This window comes from Chenopodium quinoa, unplaced genomic scaffold (assembly GCF_001683475.1).
Source record: "Chenopodium quinoa cultivar QQ74 unplaced genomic scaffold, ASM168347v1, whole genome shotgun sequence".
NCBI lineage: Eukaryota > Viridiplantae > Streptophyta > Magnoliopsida > Caryophyllales > Amaranthaceae > Chenopodium > Chenopodium quinoa.
Genome location: NW_018744991.1, coordinates 557,635 through 577,569, shown reverse-complemented (window position 1 = coordinate 577,569; position 19,935 = coordinate 557,635). Strand labels below are relative to the sequence as shown.

The 19,935-nt window shown below is 35.4% G+C and overlaps 2 protein-coding genes across 3 annotated transcripts; one reads left to right on the top strand and one right to left on the bottom strand.

Moving 5' to 3' along the window:
* The first annotated feature begins 9,296 nt into the window (after positions 1-9,296).
* Positions 9,297-16,605, top strand: LOC110706829 (secretory carrier-associated membrane protein 1-like). Of its 2 annotated transcripts, none has more exons than XM_021884793.1 (13): positions 9,297-9,551; positions 11,540-11,599; positions 13,147-13,260; positions 13,372-13,434; positions 13,757-13,790; positions 14,555-14,677; positions 15,064-15,126; positions 15,227-15,320; positions 15,407-15,452; positions 15,542-15,609; positions 15,693-15,741; positions 16,021-16,086; positions 16,195-16,605. In XM_021884793.1, exons 1-13 carry the CDS (start codon positions 9,495-9,497, stop codon positions 16,279-16,281), a joined length of 924 nt encoding a protein of 307 aa, XP_021740485.1. In that variant the 5' UTR covers positions 9,297-9,494; the 3' UTR covers positions 16,282-16,605. The 2 variants fall into 2 exon arrangements, with proteins under 2 accessions (XP_021740485.1, XP_021740484.1); XM_021884792.1 differs by having other exon boundaries at positions 9,298-9,551; positions 11,534-11,599.
* Positions 16,606-18,258: 1,653 nt separating this feature from the next.
* On the bottom strand, positions 18,259-19,168 carry LOC110706830 (putative glycine-rich cell wall structural protein 1). The gene has a single exon (XM_021884795.1). It carries the CDS (start codon positions 19,060-19,062, stop codon positions 18,628-18,630), a length of 435 nt encoding a protein of 144 aa, XP_021740487.1. The 5' UTR covers positions 19,063-19,168; the 3' UTR covers positions 18,259-18,627.
* Positions 19,169-19,935: the final 767 nt, after the last annotated feature.

Genomic DNA, 19,935 nt, shown 5'->3' with positions numbered 1-19,935 from the left:
GCAACAACAATTTCATCAACAACACGAGTTCCAACAAAGGGACCAAGAGGGTTACCAAGATCAAGGTGTGGGTGAAAATAACCCATGGATCTCTTTTGAGCAGCAGGTAGCCAACATGAATGCGAATTTTGCCCGCATGACCACCGAATTCGAGACCTTAAGGAGATCAAACGAAGATATGAGGACTTCTTTTGACAACATGAGAACAAGTTTCGAAGGTCTCAGATCGGAGTTGGGCGATTTCCGCACTATGTACCGGCATCTCTACCTAGGGGGCTCAAGCTCCCAAGGGGGCCCGAACCAATGAGTTAGTTTCTTCCTCCCCTTCTCTTTGTGCTTGCATTGCTTTAACATTGGGGAAAATGTTTATGATAGCTTGGGGGGGAGTGTTCTCTCATGTGTCATTGGTTCGTGTTGTGTTTTCGTGTTTCCATGATTGAGTTTGCATGTTGGTTTTTCCCATTCTCTTCTTCCCTAACATCCAAATCCTTTAAATCCAAATTTGCTCCCTTTGAAATCCAATACCCTAAATCCAAATTTCTTATCTTGTGAATATGCTTAGTTTAGCTAGCCTAATGCTGTAATTTTTCATTTCTTACACAAAAAAAAAAAAAAATCGAAAAACGAAAAAATATTGAAAAATGAAAAAAATTGCCCAAGGATGAAACTCAAATGACGACGCTAATATGTTTTGCTTGCTTGACTCTTGAGTGATGAGTAAAAGTTCTTTTAGATGGGTGCATGCAAGAGTTGGGGTCATTCAGAGGTCTATTAATCCTGGTTGCATTAGTGTATATGAAATGAAAGTCGATGAATGCTCAATTGCACGTCTAGCATAGGATATTGTTTAATTTTCCCAAAGTAGGATATGTTTGAGTCAAATTGCGGTCCCTTGTGCCCTTAATGTGCCTCCTTTCCTCCCCGAAATGAAACTCTATTAGGGAATTGCTTATACTTGTATTATGTGTAATAAGTGGCATAATAAGCCACATGTTTTGAATAAAGAAAGAGCCGCTCACAGTTAAAAGAGGCGAGGGCATTGAAAATTGAAAAAAAAAGAAGAGCATAAAAAAGGGGAGAACAAAAACTACCCCAAAACTTCTAAAAAAAAAAATTCTCTTCTTTAGAGGTCAACTCGTGGATGCCTCCGACACCTTGTTTGCATTGTTGTTTCTTATGAAATTCCCGAGTTAGAGTGTAGTTAAGGGGCCTTGGGTGTGCATTTTGGGAGGTGGACTACATTTTGAGTTTTTATAACCGAAAGAGGGCTCATTACAACTTTGGAATATCTAGGTGTGCTCTAATGAACTAGTAAAAGGCCAAAGGAAGTATCCTAGTGCAACCTTGTTTAGTTCTCCTCTCTACCCCCAACTCATGTGTACATTTGTATGATCGGTAATTATTGAAAGTCGTTCACTTGTCTTGCTTGTGTCTCATATCCCGATGAGTTGACTTGGGCGAAAAATTGAACTTGTGCGATTTTTGGCGATGTGTTGTGGACTGCGTGAGTTGTGGGGCAAACTCATTGGAAACCCTCACGAGAAAAAAACTCGTCCTCTAAGGCGACTTAGAGGTTTAAATTGCTTCTCACTTGTGCTAAAAGTGATGATGGTTGTCACCATGCGGATTTGTTTATGTATGCTCCCCCCTTGTTGCCTCTCCTTTGATTGATGATTAGCAATATGTTTTCCTCCTTTGGTTTGACATTTTTGTTTTGCTCGAGGACGAGCAAAAGCTTAGCTTGGGGGATTTGATAACTTGCTATTTGATACGATTTTAGGGTGTTTTGAACCTTGTTTACTTGATAAAAATTGCGTTTTGGTTCATTTTTACTCTATTATTATGCAATTTTTGTGTATCCTATACTTCACGGGTTGTTGGTGTTTTTGTTGAGATTTTAGGTTCAAAAGAACGACAAAACGAAGCCCATGGATACAAAGCCGAGGTTAGAAGCAAGAAGATGGATGAAAGAAGCCAAGGAAAGGAGCATTATAGAAGAAAATATGAAAAAAAGGGGCTTAGAAGACCCTGCACGGCCGTGCCAGACCTTGCACGTCCGTGCAGGAGGTTCCAGAAAGCTTCAGCATGCTGCCAAGGCCTCCACGGCCGTGCTTAATCTGGCACGTCCGTGCAAAAGAGGGTGCACGGCCGTGCCAGACTTTGCACGTCCGTGCAGGGTGCTCCAGAAACTCAGAACATTCTGCCAAGGCCTGCACGGACGTGCCAAATTAAGCACGTCCGTGCCAATATCTGCACGTCCGTGTAGAACTGCTCAATTCTTAGCAGTACGTTCTGCCTCAATTCTGCCCCCTCTGCACGTCCGTGCCAAACTTGGCACGACCGTGCTTAGCCTTGCACGTCCGTGCCAAATCTGGCACGTCTGTGCAGACCTGCAGTCGAACTTCCTCCTTGTTTTCTCCGTCCTTTTTATTTTGGGGTCATATAAATACCCCTTGAGAGCTCATTTGAAAGGAAGAGGCAGTTTTTCAGAGCTTTTCTCTTAGTTTGTAGTTTTAGAACATTAAATTCTCAAATCATTAGTTAATTCTCAATTATTAGCTTGGAATTATTCAAATTCAACCATTGTAGAAGACAAATTCCACCATTGTTGCTCACCTTGAAGCTTCATAGTAACCATTTCTTACTCATCTTTTCTACTTCTCTTTACTTTGTTGTTGATTATTTGCTAGTTCTTGAATGTTTTGGATTGTTAATTAGCTTAATCCTTAGGTTGAATTTGTTCATGAATTGCTTGAAAACTTTAATTGCTTTAACCCCCATGGATTGTGAGTAGTCTAAATTCTAGGGTTTGGGCAAAACCCTCAATGTAGTCACTAATTACTTGTTGCATGTGCTAATTTGGTTGTTGTGGGATGTTAATTAGTTGAGCTTAAGTGGTTTAATTGCTTAGTTCTTGTATATGGTCATTGCTAGAACTATTTATCCAAGCTTTCTCAACGAAGGATCGAGAGATGAACTTGAGTTAGCTCCCTTATGCTTGATTGACCCGAAATGCCATGAGAATAGGGATTACCAGTCAAGGGAATGTTTATGTCATCGTGATTATGCTTTAACACTTGTTTTATGCTATGTAACCACGAGAGTAGGTTGTACTCATGATTCAAGTAATCCCTCTAGCTTGAGAGAGTAGTTGGGTGCTTTAGATGACTTTCCCAAATTTATCCCATTAATTTACCTTGATTGTTGCATGCTAATTGTGATTTGTGATGAAGTTGAGTGGTATAACCCAAGCCCTAGATTCCTCTAAATATTGTCAACCTCCTCTTAGCTTAGTTGAATTGTGTTAGAAGAAGTTACTCAAAACCAACCCAATTTAGAATTCGTTTAGCTTATTTAAACGGTAGTACTCGGTGGTTGATTCAACGCCTCTCTTGGGTTCGACCCTTTCTTACCCTTACTATTGTTAGTGAGACCAAGATAGGAATTATTATCTTTGGTAGTCTCGACGACGGCCTATCATGGGATGATGTTCAATGATGATTGGGGACATCTGAGACCAAAACCAAAAAGATAAACATGATTTCTATCCCATAAGTTTGAAATCCATTAATTCATTGATATATTATGTGCCATTTGCATACAAAAAGTAATGATTTCAAACTAACTTCAAATCTAACAAAGATAAACATAAACAGAAGGTATCAATTGCCTACAAAAAGGGATGATGACACTTTATGATACCATTTGCATAAACTACTGAGTACTTTAGAAATTATGCATGATCTACTTACTTTGATGATGGTTTTGAACTTGATGCTTCATGAGCATTTGCACACACCTTTGTGCCATATTTGGTGGGAGTTGTTGATGTGAACTCATTAATTTGTTCATGTACCATTGCATCCCAAAAAGGGTCATTGTCTTCATACTCATCTCTGTCTTCATTGAATTGTGATGCCATGTAAACATAGTCTTATGTTTCTTGTGATTCCCACAAAGCATGATTTGTTGTTTGATTATTCTCTGTTTGTTCATTGTTTGTTGTACTTCCATAAATTGGCCTTTGTTCAGTGGCTTGCTGCTGCACATGTGGGTCAAACTCATTGACAAACTCTGGTGACCCCCCTTCCTCTTCAATTGGTGGTAAGGACCCATAAACAGCTTCCCATGCATCTAATACAGCCCACTTAGGTGCCTCTAGTGTATCTGGTAGTGTTCCTTCTCTCCACAATTTTTCCTTGTTCATATGTGGAACATCATAAGCATTTGAGCCACCTACTTTTAGCATTGCATTCATTACTCCTTGTAGGGTGATCCACACAAAATATAAAGCTTGTGGATCTAACTCATGAAAAGCTTCATTTACATGCTTAAGTAAGTCATCAACATCTGAGGCCATTTTTTTTTTCTTGAAGTGATTGAATGCTCTTAAAAAAACCCAAATCAAGTATGTTTAAATCAGGACTATTTGGAGGTTGTTGAACCAAAATGAATGTGAAGCCATCCTGCATATGTACTTCTTGCCACTCAGGGTCATCTTGAGTTATGTGTGCCCTAGCATTATCTTGTTGAATGTATATTGTCCTTGAGGTGCCATCATTTGGCCATTTTGCCTTAATTGCTGGGACTATTTGATCTATGAGCATTCTTCTTGTGACTTCTTTAGTGACTTTTGCAATGGGCTTGCTTATCAATGTCCCTTTTTCCCTATTTTTTGACTTTCTTTTGGCTGCCTCTTGTGTTGTGAATGGGAAGATTCCAATCCTCCCATCAAAATAACATTCCCCCTGATCATTGTACCTTGGTTTTGCACATGCTGCTGTGAACATGAATTTTGGCCCATGACTGTTTGCTGACCCTGTTCTGTGTACACCCTTTTCATTCTTGGCAATGTAGTACCTGTGACTTTTTTTGGTTAGTTTGAACCATTTTTCATCAATATGAACAAAGTCATACATTGGGAAGTATCTTGACATTTTCCATGGTGATGAACCCATTATGAGACCAAGTATCCACTTCAGTCTAGCCAACTTGTTAGCCTCAGGGCTTAATTGCATTTGTATGTGCTTTTATATCTCCCCTCTTGATCATTCTGCCAACTGTTGATTTTGAGATATTGAGATTTGTTGCTACATCTCTAATGCATGACCTTTCACCAATCCCAAGTTTTGTAATGTCCCCTACTGGAACAGTGATTCTTTTCCTTCCAGCCAGGTGATAATTTGTGCATGGTTTGTATTTTCCCAGTGCTTGTTTCTGTTTCTTTGCTTCATTCCAAACTGAGCTGACACATTTTCGTTTGAGGTTGAAATGTTCCATGGCTGCTTTTATTGCCCGTCTTTTAATATCATCTCCCTCATGATATTTTAACAGGAAAATGAGGACATTAAATTTGTCTTCACTGTTGAGCCTGACTTGTTGATGCCTGTGATGAGTTGGTCCTTGGTTTGTTGCCTGAGCATTTGTTCTTTGTTCTTCTTGATTGGTCGCTGAATCATTGATATGTTGATTTCCTGAAGCATTATGGACATTTGCCCCTGTTTCTTCAACTGGCAGCTGATTTAAATCAAAAGAATGTCCCCTAATATTGACATCGTTTTCACCTCCATGTATTTCATCATCACTTGGCGACCAATCTTCATTCAAGTCCATTTCTGAGGCCTTCAACAACAGGCAATGATGCACAAAAGTGAATTCAAAAATTGCAATTAATTTTATGTAATTACTCCTTAAGTTGGATACTGAAACATTCCTTCCTTTATTTTTATGGCAATGCAGTGGTATTTATATGTATATGTAAGGTCATTGTGTCAGAAATTTAAACCACCTTTGAAAAGGTGAAAATATGGCGCCATATTTGTGGCTTAAAAGTTTGGCGGTTTTTTTTTCCCAGAAAACTTGTGAGATTTGTGGAGCAATCCGTGTGCTTCCAATACTGAAATGCTATTGGACCACACTCTTTCATTTTGGAATGCTATTGGTTAACAATAAATGTAAGGATCAATATCCATTGGGTAAAAAAATGACAGCTATTTTTATGATATTTTAAAGTTTTTTAAACAATGCATTAAAACAACCCCACATGGGCATTGTACTTCCAATCATTAATGTACAAGGAATCTTCTCATTTTCTTAAAAACTGTGCTTTTAAGAGTTATTTGCCTCTAATTATGGGACGGAGGGAGTACTTTATAAGTACGAGTATGATTTATATGCACAAAATATGTACAATATGAAGAATTACAGTACTTTAACAAAATAAGTGTTTTGTACTCCGTATTTTAAGCTTATACATGAGCTATTTGTTGCGCTTAACTCTTAAATTTTCGAGCTAAGTACAAAATGTTCACGAACCATTTAGGCTCATCAACATTCCTAAAAAATTATATAATTTAATTATATAGTGTGGAATTGAAAGATAAAGGTCATAAATAACTTTTCAAGTTGAAATGATGTGAAATTGAAAGTGGAAGGGCATGAAACTGGATATGGTGAAACTTATTTAAAAAAAATTAGGAAAACAAAGAGGAGACATTTGACACTCTAAATTCATTAATTTTCTTGCCATTAAATATTTGTATAGATAACATTAAGACTTGTTTAGTTTGATATGGTTTAGATTCTTGTTTGGTTGACATGATAATCATATTTCTATTAAAGATCGTATTTCATGCAAAAAATTACCATTATTAATTTTTTTTTCTGTATAGTTGTTAATTGATTAAAGCATAAATACGGTCCCTGAACTTTTGTATTTGTGCACTTGTAGTCCCTCAACTTTCATTTGTGCACTTTTAGTCCTTCAACCACCACTCTTGGTGTTTCTGACCAAAAAGTTGAGGGACCTAGCCTAGTCAGCAAAAGTTTAGAAACCATGACTCATTATTATTATTATTATTATTATTATTATTATTATTATTATTATTATTATTATGTTAGACTCTATTGAAAAAAGAATCTTTGTATTATTTATCTTTTTCTGTTTTTTGACAACATTACTTTTTTCATCAACATTATTTTTTTAAAGAGGAAGTATTTTTTTTTTGTCCACATTAATAAAAAAAATAAAAATACTTCCTCTTTTCTTCAAAAAAAAAACCTCTATTCTTATTTTTAAAAAAAAGTAAAAAAAAAAATTAATTCACCTCGTTCCTTATGCTTATTCCCTATTCTTCTCACTAAATCTAATTCAATAAGATTCTTAAAAAAAAAAAAAAAAAAAAAAATCTAATTCAATAAGAAAACCCAAAAAATCTAAAACACCAAGAAATCATGAATTAAACCCAGAAAAATTGCTTATTCTTCCATAATTTTTTTAATAGAAAAACAATAATATAAGGAAGAACATCTCTTCTTTCCGCCACACAACCTCTTTCTCCACTAACACCTCCGTCGCCGCCTCCTCCGCCGTTGAAGGCTCTCTTTCCATTACAACCACCACCATTACAACCAAGACAAGGTTTGTTTTTTTTGGGGGGGGGGGTTTAGGGTTATTCAATTATTTATTTCACCCAAGAAAATTCTTCAAAAAACAATGTACAATGGTAAGAAAATCAAGGAAGAACATCTTCCTAATTATCCTCGCCATTGTCACCTTCTTCGCCATTCTCTATGCAACCGATTGTGTGGTAATGGTGGGCAAATTCGGCGGCGATTTCAGAGGGGGAAAATAGGGTTTGTTCGTGTTTTGTTGGTGGTTGAGCTTGGCCTAGGTTTTTTTTGGGATGGGAACCATTGTCGGGGGAGAGGGGTGAGTTGGAAGCCATGGGAGAAAGGAAGAGAGAGAAAATTAAGGGGGGGGGGGGGTTAGGGAAGAGGTGGAGAGAGAGAGGAGAATAGGGGAACTAGGGAATAGGTACTACGTAATATTATTTTTTTGGTATATTTTGAAAAAAAATATTGCTTTTTTTCTTTGAAGAAAAAAAAATGACAGATTTTGTTTTTAATTGGTCACGTGTCATATAGAGGTCCCTAAACTATTGTCTATCACAACATTTGCCATGTTAGATAAAAAAATTATTTTTTAAAATAAATTCTGATCAAAAAAAAAAAAAGAGTCATCGTCCCTAAACTAATGCTGACTAGGCTAAGTCCCTAAACTATTTGAACAGAAACACCACTCAAGGTGGTTGAGGGACCAAAAGTGCACATACAGAAGTCGAGGGACTAAAAGTGCACAAATACAATAGTTTAGGGACTGTATTTGTGCTTTACTCGTAGTTAATTAAACAAGAACATTTTAAAGTATTTATAGAGTACTCATATACTTCGTATCTATACTATATATTAAAAGGCGTTCCTTTTGAAGGAACGGTGCCACTCTTCAAAGTATGCGTGCTATGTCACAATGTCATGTCATCATCCAAAGTATAGATTCAAACCTATAACCTCAAATACATATAGGTAATACATGTACCATCTCAACCAACTTTTATTAATGTTTCAAAATTCACATAATATTATATATTCCTTTCATTTATTAAGTAAATGAAAGGTAATATAATTCATTTTTTTACACAAGATTAGAATATAAATACATATGATGTTAAAAAAAAAAAAAAAAAAGTGACACCCAAGGCAACGCCCGAATCTCTACACACACTAACTATACAAATACTCGAACATATATTAAATTAAAGAAGTGTACAATCTAGCAACTCGGGGCATATAAATCAAATTTCGTATACATTATTTTTTTTTGGAAAATTTGCCAATTGCAGCCATTTAAAGTTTGTATTTTGTAAATTGCAGCCATTTAAAAAAAATTGCAAATTGCAGCCCAAAAGTTCTTATAAATCGTAAATTGCAACCCAATCCAACTTTTTCATTGATTTGCATGTCGAAAAATATTTGACTAAGGTTTTAGGGGCCATTTTATCTCTTAAGGTTTTGAATTGAGCTCGGAATTAGCAAAAAAAAAACTTAAGTACCTCGTTTTGCGTAACAAAAATGTATTGATTTGTGGGCAACTATTTTTTGCTGTAGGAATGAGGCACTTATGTTAATTTTTTGCCAATTCCGAGCTCAATTTGGTATCTGAAGGACTAAAATGGCCGCTAAAACCTTAACCGAATATTTTTTAACACGCAAATCGATAAAAAATTGAATTAGGTTGCAATTTGCAATTTATAACAACTTTTGGGCTGTAACTTGTAATTTTTTTTTAAATGGCTGCAATTTTCAAAATACTAACTTTAAATGACTGCAATTTACAAATTTTTCTATTTTTTTTTGTGTGCTGAATGCAATTAAAAAATAACCGTACGGAATATATGCAGCTGGTTATCACATGACTTAGCAATGTTAAGATACACTCTCGTATGTCGTATCAGAAAAGTCCCTAATTTGTAAAAATATTAACGCTGACCAAATATACCCCTTCTCGTCAAAAATTGGTTAAAATTCCTTGTTCAACACCCTTTATTTTTTCCTTTGCTTTCTCTTCAATTCATTCTCTCTCTACAATTCTGTTGATTATTTGAGATTGGGGCTTTTATTCCTCAGATTTTGATTTCATTTTGAAGATTTCGATAATGGCTGGTCGTTACGATCCAAACCCTTTTGAAGAAGAAGAAGTCAATCCCTTCTCTGTAAGTTTCATCACTCACAAACCCTTATCTTCGTTTTTTTTTTCTTTTGAATTTTCGCAATTTGTTGATTTTTAATCTGGGTTAAGTTTGATTGCCGCTAAAAGGGTAGTTTCTCTTTTGATTGATTGCATTTTTTGGTAATATTTGGTTTTGGGGGGTTTTTGGTTCTTGGGTATTGAGATTTATTAGATCTAGGTTGAGTATTTTATTGTTCTTACTTCAGTTGAAATCGGTGAAGTGAGTAATCCGCGTTGAGATTCTTAAAAATGTGAACTTTATGTTCACAATTAGTTAATGTATGTAAATTTTGGGTGTTTGGATTGGGGATCGTTGTTGTTTGTAATTTGTTGATTAGTGATCGATCTCAAAACATTTCGGATCATTGAACATTTTGATGCAATATTGTACCACACTGTAGGAGTGTAGGTTGGACCATGGATTGATGGTAGTTTATGGTATTTTAGCCGGCCTATCTTCGGATCCATGTCGGCATTCCACACGGATCATTGATTGTCGTGCCGTGTTCGGATGACTTTGGTGGTCGTTTAGGCTTTTGGAACTGTTTATGGTGATGAGGATAGTTTTTCTTGGCATTTTATATGGTATAATGATTTGGGGAAATGTGGCTATTTTGAAATGGTGTGATTATTATCGTGTGGTCGTATTTGGTCTGTGAGTGTTTCTCAGGCATTTAAAAAAAACGTAGAGGTACCTTATGATTAGTTTTGAGCACAAGGTGCCTAGTTGAAATTTCTACAATTTACAGGGGATTAGTGATATGACTAAAAACGTTGGTATAGGAAAGGTAAAGTTTAATTTGACTTAGATGCTTACTGTCAAAAAATTATCTTTCTATATTTTGAATCGTGCGCTGATGTTGGAAACAACCTTTGGTGCTACACTTTGTTTGATTAAAGGAAATGATTGAAATGAGAGAGAAAACATTATCACTCCAATATCGGGGAGATTTGGATGGAAATTGGAGTTTCTTTTTCCCCCTCTCTGTCTTTCCCCTTCGATTGTGCCAGTTGCATTAATAAAAGTGTTTTGGTTGATTAGATTTGTAAATTCGTGATTCAGGAAGCTAACATATATGTTGATAAATTCGTGATTCACGAAGCTAACATATATGTTGATTGGTTGGATTTGTAAATAAAGTGTAGTTATATTCTTCTTTTATTGGTTAAAAGGGGGCTTATTTAGTGTTTTTCATGATGCCTTGTTTATTACATTGGTATAATAGATTAAGTAAATCTTGTAACGTTTAGTTAAGGTGGTCACTATTTTTTTAAGTGGTTGCTACTCCTGGTTGCATTATTTGGTTGCATTCTTGTAATTAAATAACGCAGCGAACATGGTGGTGGCAGTAGAGCAATAGCTGGTTGATTCCAAGGATAGTAGTATGAGGGCTTTTTATTAAGCCATAAAAAAGGCTCTTTGCCTCATTTTTTGGACTTTTCTAAAGCTGTGGCAGATAGCATCATAGCAATCCATTAATTTTTGTTCAACTGCTTCATTATCTTTCTTATGGGTTTTTTTTCGCCTTTTCTTTCTTTTTGTCATCGTGTAAAATTGACAGGGTGTCATTAAATAAAGGGTATTAGTGTTTATTTTATAACTAGGCTTCATTGCCTTCATACCTTCACCCTGAAGTTTTGGTTGAACGAAGTTAGTTGGGGAGTATTACCGGGGCAATCTATACTGGCTCATGATAACTAAAGCTATTCCTTTGTCAACCAATGTATTCTTTTTTCTTTCAAATACAATGGTTCCTCCATATTCATTTTAGTGGGTGCCATGTATATGGAAAGAGTCTGAGAAGCTACCTGCCCAAAGGGTATTTAAACAGACAATAAAAAAAATGTCTGTTAAATGTAATTATTTTTAAAGAAGTAAAGTTTTATTAATTCTTTTTCCTAAACTGTATATCTGTGTTCCTATCTAAGAAATGATTGAAAGACTAATGTTTTAATCATCTCTAGGAACAGGAAAGGAAGGCCAAAGCTTCAGGCCAATCGAACTTCTCTGGAGGAGCCTTTTATATGCCTGTAAGTACCGTTCTTTCTTTTCAAATCAGCATATCTCATATCTCCATAATTACTTATACATATGCCGTTATTTGTCTGTCTTTAAGGCATATTGTGGGGTGATTTCAGTAAATGTGGTCCCTCAAGGACTTTTCTGACGGTATGCTTAGTTGATTACTGCAATGATTATGTTCTTTTGCTATTTTAAATGGGATGGAAAATTTCCTAGGATGTTTATTCAATCCTTATCAAGGTAGGATTCACTAAATTGATACCTAAGATGAGTCCTGTTTTATGTATAAGGGTTTAAATTGTTACTGCTAATTTATGTTTGATTCAGGCTGTATTATCGTGTCAGGTTAGCCTTTGATTTTGCCAAAAACAGAAAAACAGAAATTATATAGACTGAAATATACACACTATTTTTAAACCATGAAGTATGGTGACTACCTTTTTTTTTGTGTGGGTATATTTGCTTTGAGCATTTTCATGTGAGTGCAAAATACATTAGTAAGTAATAGTTTATTAATATATGTTACTACTAAGATGTAGCTGATGTAAGTTTAAACTATGTGTATCTTAATTTTGTGCAAATGGCCACACAATCATTGCACATAGGGATGTTAATGAGACGAGCCGAGATGGAGCTCGGGCTCAACTTAAGCTCGAAGCTTGTCGAGCCTATGAAATATTTGTAAAGCTTGTCGGCTCGGGGTTCGATTACAAATATTCGATCTAATCTCAAATTTACCTGTTTGTATTAAATTTTTTTAATCGACGAAGGAATTTCGTCAAATAAGGCCCCATATATGACAATAACCCCCAGTTGTCAAAGATAAATTTAGGTTACAAATTGTTTTATAAAAAATGACATTAATGTAAAAAAGTTTTGAGCTGGTTCAGGAGCTTTCGAGCTGAACAAAGGATATCTGGGGCTTGGCTTGTAAAAATCTTGAGCTAAACCCGAACTCGAGGCGAGCCCGCTCAAGCCGAGCATCGAGCAGTCAGCTCGTTAACACCCCTAATTGTGCATCACATACTTCTGGAGTAGCAGGCAGTGACACTCGTTGGATGTGCTGAATAATGCTACTATGAGATGATTTTGTACTGTTGTACTAATTAGTTGCTAGGAGTCCTTATCACTTCAAATAATTGATGAAAGCTTTATTTATAAATGACTGACATATGCTATTTGCTGTGTGGCTTGGTAATTGCTAAGGACATATATGAAATCATATGAACGCAAAAATGGCATTTTGTTACGACGTGATGTTTTGTTCATGTTGCTGACCCCATCATTGGGATAAGGCTTTGATGTTGTTTATTGGTTACGGATCATATTGTCTTCCATGTACCTGAAACTTGTTGGTGCTTGAGCATTAGGCACAATCATCTTTTAGAACCGAATGTGCTGCCTAGATTTTTATAATTATTTTTATTTTATGGAATTAATCTGACCTTTAGAGTTGTGTGATTGTCGATTGTCTTATCTCAAGTAGCTGACCTGTTCATTTAGTCCTTTCAGTGGTGATTATGCTTGATTCAAAAATATTCTCCTTGATGTGTAGAATCCTGGAAGTGTTCCTCCAGCCTCAAATTCAAGGCTTTCACCTCTTCCACCCGAGCCTGCTGACTTTTACAATCCTACTGCAACAGTTGATATTCCCCTTGATTCTGGAAAGGTAGCTGCAAAAAATTCCATGTTGAATGTTGTTTACTATCTTGTCACATTACGATATTTTTGTGGATGCTACTTATGAGTTATATATTAATGACCTTGACTTTTCATATAGGATTTGAAGAAGAAAGAGAAAGAACTTCAGGCAAAAGAGGCTGAATTGAGAAAGAGAGAAGAGGTAAGTTTTTGTGTTAATCTTTGCTGACACAATGGCTTTTTTTTTTCACTCTTATTGCTTGTTTGCTTGATCAACATGCCTTCACCTTTTTATTGTAATCATTTACTTGTTGGGTGCTTGTTAAGAAGTTTTGTTCTTCTTTGTTGTTCAATCCTTTGAATATAATAAAATTCCATAAGTTTCCGTATTCCCATTGTAATACACATTCATGGATGCAGTGGCCTAATGTGTATTCGTGAATTTTGTAGTGAATTTAGGCTTTTGTAGTTTTTAGTTTCTAATATCTTTGTAGTTACATTTAAAAGTCTTGTTGAATATACAGGTGCTGAAACGGAAGGAAGATGCCGCACAACGAGGTATGCTTATTGTTTAGCCCAAAGACATCCTTGCTTTTCTTTTGGTTGTTTTTTTAAAGTTGCTATGCAGTATTAAGAGTGACACTTTGGAACCAGGCTTTTTTTTATTGTAGTGCTTGACATTGCTTCTCAGGAATTCGACTGCATGTAGAGTATATAACTATTTCAATTGTTTTATTTATTACTTTTTATAGCCTTTTTTTTTTTTAATCAATTTGTGGGAGTTTTTACATTGGTAGATGTCTAGATGGTAATAAATACTGGTAATTGTACCGAGTCTATATGTAATTTTGCAAGGAACTAGGACAATCACATGGTAATGCTTTTTAACCTCTAATTATGTCTCTCTTCATTATTCTATAATACTACATCCAGTATGGTATTATGGTAAGCAGGTAATTAGTGTTAATGGAATTTTTTGTATAAGAAAAACACATTGTAGGGATAGAGTTGCAATTGCTCGGATATTGACATGTGTCTTTGCTACTAAACTTACATGCTAGTTCATCATCATAACCATCATTTATGTCCGCCTACTGAACAGAGCAACAGACCATAAAACACTTTTTTTTTGTGAATTCTGATTATTACATTCATGTTACCCATTAGTATTTTCTGCCTATTTCTGCTTACACTAGATTAATCGTACTAGTTTCCTTCTAATATATGACCTGACCAGACTTAACGTATTGTATGTGTTTTTTGGTTCAATAGTTGATGGCCACATTTACAGTTTAGATCTGATTCATACTTTCCCTTTGCAGCTGGAATTGTTATCGAGGACAAGAATTGGCCTCCATTTTTCCCAATTATCCATCACGATATTGGAAATGAGATACCAATTCATCTGCAGAAGTTACAGTACACAGCTTTTGCAACTCTGCTAGGTCTGTTCCTTTTTCCCCCCTTTTTTTACTTGTATCTTGATGTGTATTATAAGAAAGTGATTTTAAATTGTAGTAGGTCATATTAAAGGTCCAACAGATACTCTGGTAATTTTGCACTTTTTTAACCTGTACAGATCCTTTTAAAGAATAGATGATTGTCAGCGCTTTTAGTTTGTCCTATAATTCCTCTCATTTTCTTATAATATTTTATATAAGTTGGTGGATATATTCAAATTGGCCTACTTAATATGCATCTTGCTACAGGCTTTCCAAATTTGTTTAATACCATTCTGCATGACTGTTAATTGGTTTCTTTATCCTGTGTCTTCGAATTGATACTTCTTCAGATCGCTTGATCTGACATTGTTAGTGTTTGAATGTTGCAGGTTTGACACTGTGTCTCACCTGGAACATTGTAGCAGTTACTACAGCTTGGATTAAGGGTGGTGGTGAGTTACTACTTTTTGCTGTATACAAAGTATACAATTGTGGCTGTGACCCTGTGATATATTGGGCTATCTAGTCGATCTAATACATGGCTTGTTCCAGATGCAACTATATGGTTTCTTGCTATTATCTACTTTATATCGGGTGTCCCTGGTGCTTATGTGTTGTGGTATCGTCCACTTTACCGGGCCTTCAGGTACTTTATTATTCACAACTCAAGTGCTTTTTTTTTTTTTTTTTTTTTTTTTTTTATAAACATTCCGTACCTCCTTATTTGTGCAGGACTGAAAGTGCCATGAACTTTGGATGGTTCTTCTTGTTTTATCTGGTAAAGGCTCTTAGACTGTTGTACAGCTTGTTATGATTTATTTTGGAATAAACACATATTCATATCTTTTTCATTCTTTCCTTTTGCAGATTCACGTTGGCTTCTGTATTTTTTCTGCTGTTGCTCCTCCTATCGTCTTTAAAGGGAAATCCCTCGCGTAAGTGTTGTGTAAATTATTACATCTTGTGCATTTTTTTTTTGTCAGAATGTTTGTTTAACCCTTGGTTTCCTTGTAAACAGAGGAATCCTTCCAGCCATAGATCTTATTAGCAAGAATGCCTTGGTTGGGGTAAGTTTTAAATCCATATTGTTTTCGTATGACGTTATCGTTTAAAATTGATCACTTGAACCAGATTTTTTGTAAAAAAAAAAAAAACTAATAAAAAAATCGTTATAGTTTTAGGTATAGTGTGATATTATTCAGGCATTATTCTATTACTGCCTTCCCCTTTTTGGTTCTCTCCAAGGATACTTTTGAAAGTTCCATTTCAAGAGTGTTGTTAGTATTGTCAATTGTGATTGCTCTTAATATTAGAGGTGATTAATTTCTGTCAACTTATGTTTGCAGATTTTCTACTTCATTGGATTTGGACTATTCTGCCTTGAGTCGGTAATCAGCGTATGGGTTCTTCAGGTCTACCTCTTCACTCCCCTATTTCTTCACTTTCATTTCTAAAGATAACTTTAAGTAATTTTCGAGTTGCATGGAGCACTAACAGTCAAAATAATATGGATATGGCAGCAAGTATACATGTATTTCCGAGGCAGTGGCAAGGCAGCACAGATGAGGCAGGAGGCTGCAAGAGGCGCTATGAGAGCCGCATTTTGATTCCATCCAATGACTGCTGGGTGCTGATTCAGGATAGTAACTCCTTGTGTATGGTAGAGAACGAAAACCATCTTTCAGCTGCACATTTCATACGTGTTATATATATCATTGTTCCTTTATTTGTTTTTCACATTTTTCATATTAGTGGATTGTGAGAGGGTTGTTTTTTCATAAAGGTTGTAGGTACATTAATTCTGATTTGCATATTCTATAGATGATTTTTTAAAGTTATCGCGTATTTAACTGCAATGTGTACAGTAATTTTGTTTAATTTATGGTACTGGCTGCAATGTACTCGGTACGTGTACATATACTTTTTTTTGACGGGGTGTGTACGTATACTTGCGCGTCTTTGGTAGTGAAATTACCAACTTTCTGTATAATATATGACTTGAACTTGAGCTTGTTTCCAGCCGAATCCAAATTGTACTTTAAATACGTGATTGGGACCTAAACTGAAAATGATCCTACTTGATGAGACAAGGGCCCAAAGTAATTGTGACCGTCATTATTAGCTTATTATTTGAATTGGTTGACATTAGATTTGAATGTGACCCTATCCGAATTGCATGACTGATAACTATCAAAAATAATCTAAATCGAATTTAATCAATCATACAGGTCTGCAACTGTTTGAGAACAATATGTGACGGGCTAGTGTGTAAACTGTAAATGCCTGAAGTTGGTGGTAATAGAGGTTTAACCTGTATCATGACTGGGAAGTGTATCAATTAAACCGGAACACTTTGACAAACATCGATCGCGACGTTAAATTTTAATTCATCATAATTCATGCATATATGCTCTCACGGTCTTTGAAGCTGCATTCGAGTCATCAACTATATATGAAGCTTACCTCTTTAAAGATGATCGTTACGCTCTTATAAACTAGGACGGTTATTTAAGCTTACCACCTCATCTTATCGCCGTCCGTCCTATACCACGGAACTGATGCAAAATCCCAAGCTTATTGGTGCTCTTTACAACCCGTTTTACCTCGATACAACACCGGGTGAAAAGGAACTGAAATTAATAAGTTAACTAAGATTGAAAAGGCAGTAGTAGACTAGTACTCCGTTATTTGATATTAAGTTACAGTATATAAATTGAATACTCCAGATTAGATTATGTATATACAATATAGTAGTATAATACTTTTTGTATACAAAGGAGTGGTACATGCAAAATGCAATCGTCAAAGAGGCAAAGATATATTATCCACCTATTTACTCTCACTAAAGTTTTAACAATTTAGCCAATACATTTCTTCTTGCAGTCTATCATATCGTGCAACCATCATCCTATTAATTAACAAAGGAAGTGTTCAACACAAAATGGATCCACCTTAGAAACTAATAATAATGAAAAAAAAAAGAAATTATATAGAAAAAGGATGTATACAAGCTGAAGGAAACATTAAGGCGGCAGTAACACATTTTGCATTTTTACGGATAATGAATTGTACAACAATTAATGTTACGTATTCTAATTTCTAAGAAGTAACATATAAACAAGTTTCAAATTTCAATAATGTACTTGAACTCCTTAAAGATCTAGTAAAACTCGTCTCCCACTCTCCCCTACCTTTAAGACCAAACTTGCTTGGTAGAGTTGGTGAGGATTCGTCTCCCTCTCACTCTAATTAAGCATTGACATACATATATATGAATTGATTTAACATGTGAGAAGTGCTAATTTAATAAGGTCCTTAATCTTAAGAAAGAAAAAAAAAAAAAAAAAAAAAAAAAAAACTCCCCTACCTTTATGGGTTTATACTTAACACATTATTACTAAACCACGTAAATGTGTTTTTCTTATATAGTATTAATATTAGTATTCCGTAGTATTATAATAGCAAGTTGAACACCGTACCCACCCACCCACCCACAAGTCCACAACCGCTACATTGCTTTGCCTCACAGCCCCGGTACTGGTGCCCGGGCACACCGGCTCGAGCCTCAAACCAAACAACACCCAAAAGCAAGAGGATATAGCCTCTCTTTATTCCACCAGTACCATATATATTACATCCCACAACATCAAAGCAAAGCAAACACAAAAAGCAAGAGAAAAAACCTCACAAACCACTAATACTAATGACAAAACCACAATAATACAAAACATCATAAGTATATAACTACATATAAATTATAAAAGTCCTACTATTTACTCATATAAAAGTAACATAATAGGAACTAATTAGTAATACCATATAACAAAAGCCTTAAATAAGATCACATACCATATACTATATTGTCCACATATATATATTTATAGTAGTAGTTGTTATATCATCAAAGATATAATCAACCACTTAATTAATTTTCCCACTCAGAAAATTAAAGCTTAACAATAAGCACTACATTTCTTCTTGCAATCCATAGTGCAACCACCACCTCCACCACCACCTCCATAACCCTTGCCAGACCTACTAAAGGAGTAAAAACACTTTGCAGGGCACGTTAGTTTCTTCATGTAACAAGGCCCCTTTTCCTTGCACACCACACTAGGCCTTACGGTCCCACTCTTTCCGTGGCCCCCGCTCGGGGTTCCATATCCGTATCCGTACCCGCCTCCGCCCCCGAACATACCCGGGTCGTTGAATCCGGGTATTCCGAACCCACCACCCGGCCCGAAGAAGTCGCCCCCGTTGCCGTGACCCTTGGCCTTGCCCCCCTTGGAAGTCGGGTCGGGCCGGGTGGCCCGGGTTAAGGAGGTGAGGGTTGTGATGATGAGGAGAGTAAGGAGGAGGCTTGCTTTTGTTGGTTTGATGATGTTCATGGTGTTTTTTTTTTTTTTTTTTTGGGTTTTGATGATTTGTTTGTTGTTATGTGATTAGATATTTAGATGTGTGAAGATATGGACTAAGGTGAGAAGGGTGTGAAGATGTGTATTTATAAAGAAAGAGAGAGCATTTAAGAGAGCAAGTGAGGGGCAGTTGGGTCACTTGAGTGTGTGTGCATGAAAATTAAAAAAACTTTTATGTGTACGCATTTTCAATTATCATTTACTTTCTCTTTCGTTTCCCGTTTGATGTTTTTAGTTGGAATGTCTTGATCAAAGAGCTTAAATTTTGATTACAAGTACTCAATGATTATATAATAATATTGAAAATATGTTATGTAGTGTTTATGTAACAAATTAATCCATTTTGAAAAAAATTAAGCGTCAAACACTTGAGTTTTTGAGCGATGACAAAAGGATAAAAAGCGAAGGCTTTTGAAAACAATTTTTTGTTTTGGCAATAAAAAACGAATTTTAAAATGATGTAAGAATTTAAAAAATAAAGCAGGTGTTCTATTTTTATGAATTTTAAATAGTTTTTACGAGAAATTAATTATAAAAATTTAATTTAAAAGAATAAAGCGGCATTTTTTTTTGACGGGATGAATAAAGCGGCAATTATTATAATTGAATTGAATTAAATGATGTAGGGATTAGTTTAAAGTTGCAATTACTCAAGAAATTAATCATAAAAATTCAATTTCACAGAATTATAATTGAATCGAATTAAATGATATAGAAATTAGTTTAAAGTCGTAATTACTCACAGATTATTATAGATAGAAATATTAGTTAAATCACCATATAAATTTCAAAAGAGGCAATTAGTGCTAGTCGATTAACATATGTGGTACACATGGGCAACTTAGG

Excerpts from the sequence above, each read along its gene's own strand:
- LOC110706829 (XM_021884792.1), top strand. The coding sequence starts at position 9,495 with ATGGCTGGTCGTTACGATCCAAACCCTTTTGAAGAAGAAGAAGTCAAT. Across the intron at positions 13,435-13,756 it reads AATTGAGAAAGAGAGAAGAG|GTGCTGAAACGGAAGGAAGA; the intron begins GTAAGTTTTTGT and ends TTGAATATACAG. Across the intron at positions 15,127-15,226 it reads AGCTTGGATTAAGGGTGGTG|ATGCAACTATATGGTTTCTT; the intron begins GTGAGTTACTAC and ends GGCTTGTTCCAG.
- LOC110706830 (XM_021884795.1), bottom strand. The coding sequence starts at position 19,062 with ATGAACATCATCAAACCAACAAAAGCAAGCCTCCTCCTTACTCTCCTC.